Source organism: Morus notabilis, unplaced genomic scaffold, assembly GCF_000414095.1.
Source record: "Morus notabilis unplaced genomic scaffold, ASM41409v2 Scaffold73, whole genome shotgun sequence".
NCBI lineage: Eukaryota > Viridiplantae > Streptophyta > Magnoliopsida > Rosales > Moraceae > Morus > Morus notabilis.
In genome coordinates, this window is record NW_010358777.1 from 828337 (window position 1) to 834532 (window position 6196).

Here is a 6196-nt window from a genome sequence, read left to right on the forward strand (position 1 = left end):
GCGGGTAGTCGGAGAAGATGGTGGCAGGCCAGTCGGAGATGAGCGACGGTGGGCTTTCGCCAGATGTCCCGCGTCTTCTTCGGCTGGGGAAGAGAGAGAAGGAAAAAAAACTGAAATCCGTTTTCAAAAAATGAAAACGTGAAAATGAAAACGTCTTTTTTTCGTTTTCAGTTTTTCACAAAAAGACAAAAACGTTTTTGTTTTTGTTTTTTGAAAAGTTTTGCGCCAAACGCATTTTTAGATTGTGTTTTCATTTTTTAGCTTCAAAAAACATGAAAAATGAAAACGAAAACAAAAACAAACATGGCCTTTGTGTTCTTTGAGTGTTCTTCCAATATCCTTAGACAATTTACTTGTTCAATCTAAATTATGAACTTTAGATAAGTGTTGGATGAAATTTTGCTTCAACAACATCATGGCCACCATGAACTCCATCATTATATTGAGCATATCAAACGACATGTAAAACCACATGTCGTTTTCTCCCAGAAAGGGTATTGTCTTTTAATTGCGTTAAAACCGTGTTGAGTCTCCTAAATAAATGGGTTGTTGTTTTTGAATAAATTTTTAGCTTATATTTCGTTGATGTGAAAGCTCAGCCATTGTTATTAGTTGTGTTCAATTCTCAAGCAAGTGTCCTGAATTTTCAACTTCTTGGATTGATTTTGGTCTAATGATGCAATGTCACAAAACATATATTTATTGGCTGAGTGTCGCTCTAACGGTCTACTTGTGACTAGACAAAAACTTGGGGACTTGTGTTGATCCTTGTTCATATTAATCTCAACCTTTGTTTTTTTTTTTTTTTTTCCTTGACAAATACTGCTTTTGTAATCTTTATAAACACTTATGTAGCCCTTTCGTGACTCGTCATGTTAACCTTCAACAAAGTTGTGAGGCTTCGTGACTCTGCAAATTTATACAATGGGTCCCACAAAAGTGGTTTCCAACTGATAGCTTTGTTCTAGACATAGCTACTTTTGTAATGTTATAAAAAACGAACGTATTCATGGTTATATGTCGCTTCCTGTCCGCACGATAGCGCCTAAGCTCACTCCCTCTCCACAAAATTATATGAAACTTTTGCTTTGAACCTTGCCCCATAAAAAATCCAAACAAATATCGGGTGACTAAACGACAATAATGTCCTTGACAAGCCTCATTACTAAAACAACACGACAACGAGAGAAGAGACGTCGTTTTCTAAAAACCCATTTTTGTGACAGCACCGTTTCTCACCTAACTAGGATCATTCGTACAAACCTTTTGGTAGATGATGAACTTTAAGTATATGCTACAAAACAGAATCATACCCAAAAAAAAATAAATAAGTAAATAAAAAGTTAGAAATTTTGGAGAAATTTCATGTTTTCTTTACCTGGATGGTAGTAGGTAAAGAGAGAACTGAGAAGATGCTACAAATAAAATATAAATAAATCAAAAGAAGGAAGAAATGAGATTACATTTGTTAATATATAATTAATCAGCATAAGTAGCTTCTAATTCAATGAACAAAACACGACCATGATTTCGTTGCGATTTTCTTGACATTTTCCTCTCATATCTTTTGTAATTTCAATCTATACATTATGTTCTTCTCCAAGCGAAGTCCCTTGAACCAAGGAAGTCCAATTTCTTGGATATACAGCAATATATAAACGCCTCATAAAAGAGATTTTTGAAATCTTCTAGTGTAAAGCTTGATTCGTGGAAGTAAATATTCTCATGTTAATCTTCCTGTTAAAACCTTGGTTCTTCTTGGAAGAGGAAATGTGTCAATCTCATGAAGTTTGGTTTTGTCATTTAACGTGGTTGTGTGCAATGTATGGGGCCACCATAGAACTCTGGCAAAAAATTCACAAAGAGGATAATCAAAGTTCAACTTTCATATTGCTAGCCGGTAGAGACCCTGAAAATGAAGCACAAAGATATAAATTTAGGGGGCGAAAAGAAGATCGCTTTGGTCATATCTGAAAAAAAAAGCTTATAAGCAAAAAACCAACAATGTATACCATCCACATCTTGGTTATTAGAAGTTCTGGTTCCAAAACTCATTTGGACAACATTGTTAAGCTCATCTTCCCACACATTTGGTAGCTGTAGTCAAAGGTATCATATGAAAGGTTATTTGTAGGGAGAAAAAAAAAAAAAAAAGTCAATGCGGCCAATACAAATAGAATAATGGGTGCTGCTTAATATATGGGATCAATGTTGCGCAAATACAAACTTGCTGAAAAATGGTAACATGAACCTATGTTTTGCTTGAAAAAGTACTAACTATAACTGAAAGGTACCTACCTGAGTAGGCTCCTTGAATCCTCCGGTCAAAGGTGTCAAGTGGGAACTAATTGTTCGCCGAAGTAAGTCAGAAGAGCTCCCCACTCCGGGAAGACCCGTCAGAATAAGCTGCCCTTGTTGTGTCGGTTGTAGCGCAGGATAAGCCATAGGCATATCTGGAGAAAATGCTAGTGAAGATGAAGAACCGATCCGCGACTGAAGCATCTGTAAAGAAACGTAGAGTAAAGGCGAATCAGAAGGAGAAATCTTGATTTACTAGCTCTATTGCTGACATGCACAAATTATAGCATTAGAAACTTACATCTTTTGCAAGGAGCCCTTCAATGTTAATATCAAGCCGTGGATTTACTGTTGCGAGCTTCATCGACAAAAACTGCAACAACAAGATTTGAATTATAAGTATCAGTATGATTTTTATAGCTACCTAACGTAAAAGCAAACACGAGAATTCTTATAATTCAATACAAGCCACAGAATGACAATTCTTATCTAAAAAACTCAACTGCCAGGAGAAATGAAGAAATGGCAATCTCATACCTCAACCTGCCGTTGCAGTGACTGTACATAGTTAATGATTTCATCTAACATTACTGCCTTACCAGTGACCTGCAAAAATCTGTCAATTATCAAACAACGCTACAATAATTTTTGTAAGAATGCTAAAACTATTGGTAAAAAAAACTCACCTTGCTGCATCCAGGCACAAGGTCCTGAAGGAACTTCATCCTTTCACTGATCTTTTCCCGTCTTACCTATAGCCAACAATCAATTAGCTCTCTTCCACACGTGTTCTTGAGAGTTTTCATGAATTCAATTAAACCAACTTCACACTTAAAAAAAACTTAAGGCCTTACTCTCTCTGCAAGACTATGGCTATTTGTCGCCTGGCCTCTTCGAGCTCTCACATGAATGTATTCTTCTTTTGTAGGATCGGAAGCTGGAGACCCTTGTTTGCCATGTTTTCCGCTAGTCTTGTTGGTAGTTGTACTTGGGTTCTGATCTCCTTTCTGTTGAAGTTCAGTATTATCCTTTGCTGATTCACCATGTTGTTGTGAAGCTCCTTTGGCTTGCTCAAGATCAGAATCCTGTCACTGACATTGGAAACATAAGGAAAAAGGCAATGCCTATTATACATAATTAAAGAAGAGTTTCAAAACCATGCTTTACCGGGCCATTTCTTTTCCTTTTCTTCGCACCAAGTCCCTTGGTAGCAGCTTCCCCACCGTTACCTTCCAGCATAGACAGTTCCTCTTGACCAACTCCGACGCCACTGCTATATTCAGCTTCATCAGATTCATTTCCAGACCCACCAACACCTTGTTTTACTTCATCATGAGATTTCCCTTGGCTCTCGCTTTTCCTCTCATTCTTTAGTGGACTCACTTCAATAGCACCCGGCTCAACAGTCACTGAAGCATCTCTTGATACTTCACTCGCATTATTTAGCTCATTCCTTTGAGAGTTCATACCAGATACCGGTCTCACCCCATTGCCTGCCAAAACCTCTTGAGCTCCATGTATCATCCCACCACCCCTTGAATAAACACCCATTGGTTCAGGAATTGCAAAAGGGTTAACCATATCACCGAAATTTCCGCCATTGAAGCACGAGAACCTTGCGGCGCGCTCAATGAAGGCAGAATCTGCCGGCAACTGAGACAAGCCCTGGGGTAGCATTCCGGGCATATTCGGCAAGAAAATGCCCCCTTTCAACAACGAACTTGATGGATTCCAACACATATCAAGTGTTCTATCAATTCCACTTCTCAATGAGGCAGGGACTCCCTTTCTAATTCCTAAAGGGTTTAAAGCACTTACATTGTTTTGAACACCCATTTCACAAAACCCCAAGTTTTGTGAACTTGTGGGGTGGTGGTCCCAAAGTGTGGGGACAAATGAGTCCACCATTGAAGCAGAGGAGCAAGAAGAAGTAGCAATTAGATCACATTTGTCAATTGCCATGGAATTCCCAGCTTGGACCAAACCCATTGATGTATTTGTAAGACTGGAGGAGCCATCAAATCTCCAGTCTGAGGACATACCAGGTGAGTAACTCATAGGATCTTCATTCTTATTATCTACCTCAAATTTATCTTTTTCTCCCATATTATCCATTTCTAATTCTCCTCAACAAGAATACCAAACACAGTCAAACTAGTTCCTTCTTTCACAATTGATCCTGATCATCAACCAGCCAGCTATCTGGTTCTACACAAAATCCACCCCCAGTTGCTCCCTAGTAGCTCAAACAGTATTTAAACAGGATTAGAATAACAAAAAGGCAAGAGAATAGAGGAAACATTCAATTGAAATAACAAAAAACTTTGAAACTTACAAAAGAAGAATCATCAAATTGGTGTCAAAAACTTAATCCACCCAAAAGAAAAGGGCAAAAAAAAAAAAAAAAAAAGAAAAAGCTTACAAGAAGAAAACAAGACAACCCGGTTCAATTAATGAGGTGAAAACGCCAAGAGCACTGAGACAAAGCCAAACCCATGTATGTATGTACCGAAAAGAAAACAACAGTTACCAACGAGGATCACACACGAATTTAAGAGCTACCATTTCCAACGCCAAAAACACTCAACTTTTGAAGTACCAACTTACTTACACAGAGGAAGCTCTCCCAAGACAAAGAAACTAAAAAAGACAGTTCAAAGAAGGGCCTCAAGTCTTATGGAAGGAAGCAGTCAATTAAAACAAAAAACAAACATTGATTTCAGCATAATAAATACCTATTCAAAACCCTAGTCAGAACAGCTCTGAAACACAGAGGAGAGAGAAAGATAAAGACCCAACTAAAAGTAGGCAAGAGAGAGAAAGATACCCATTTCAGATTCTGAGCTACTTTTGGTAGTCTGCCCTCCATTCAACCTTCTTCTTCTTCTTCTTCTTTTTTTTTTTTTTTGGCACTCAGAGAGGAAAAATAAAAACTTTTAATTCAACTTCAAAACCTTTCCTGTTTTTTGGCTCAGGAAAGCTCTGTTCCTGCAAATATTACAACACTGTCACATCCCCAATAAAGAGAGAGAAGTGGCTACATGTAAAGCAAAGGTTTTTCTCAGTTTTCACTTATATTGTAATGTAGAGAGAGAGAGAGAAACTGGGGTTTTTTTTTTTTTTTTTGGGGTGGGGGGTTTTGAAAGAGAGTGAAAGGGAAAAGAGAATTAGGAAAGGTCCTGCATTTATACCACGCTTACATCAAAAAGAGAGCTCTTGATGATTAACCACCGCCACTGCCACTGTTAAAATATTAAAAACACCTCCTTTTCTTCACTACCTTAATTATTCACTTTGATTAAAATTGATTATTTCAATTTTTTTTTCTTTTAAATTTTTTTTTAAATATGTGATCATTATTCCAGTTTGAGCTACCTACTGACAATGCCAACTCTGAGCTTAAGGCTTTTTTCCTTTATCTTATTGCATTGTCCTTCATTACACATTGGGAGAAGAGCTTTAAGATCTTTAATGGGGGGTTTGTTTGGTCAAGAACCCCAAAAATCTAGCTCATTTTTCAAACTCTACTTTTGTTTACTCTTTTTTCTTTTTAATTTTTTGTTAGAATGATATTATAAATATAATCTAATCTAATATCTAGTCGTCTAGAAACTAGGCCATATGGTTGACGCAGTGTTGTTGCATTATTATTGTGTGGGAAGATCTACGACTATGGCATCTCTTTCTCTCTGATGATAGCTTGACCATCTTATCTGTCACACTTAGCTCTATGCTGTTCATTTGACCATACCTTGCCAGGCCAGGGCCAAAAAAAAAAAAAAAAAAAAAAAACACTACACGTGTTATTTGAAAAGAAAATTCCAAGTTATGATGCTCTTTTCTAATTCAAAATAACATTTATAATTGACTGGCATTTTAGTTGTCAAGTTAATTTTTC

The 6196-nt window shown here is 37.2% G+C and overlaps 1 protein-coding gene across 1 annotated transcript; it reads right to left on the minus strand.

Annotated features, from left to right (window-relative positions):
- Nucleotides 1-1421: 1421 nt before the first annotated feature.
- Nucleotides 1422-5488, minus strand: LOC21409161 (transcription factor bHLH49). Its single transcript, XM_010093354.2, has 9 exons — nt 5126-5488; nt 3466-4534; nt 3153-3383; nt 2985-3050; nt 2836-2904; nt 2600-2671; nt 2299-2502; nt 2013-2097; nt 1422-1909 (listed from the first exon to the last, which is right to left on the minus strand). The coding sequence occupies exons 2-9, from the start codon at nt 4411-4413 to the stop codon at nt 1872-1874; spliced, it is 1713 nt and encodes a 570-aa protein (XP_010091656.1). The 5' UTR covers nt 4414-4534; nt 5126-5488; the 3' UTR covers nt 1422-1871.
- Nucleotides 5489-6196: the final 708 nt, after the last annotated feature.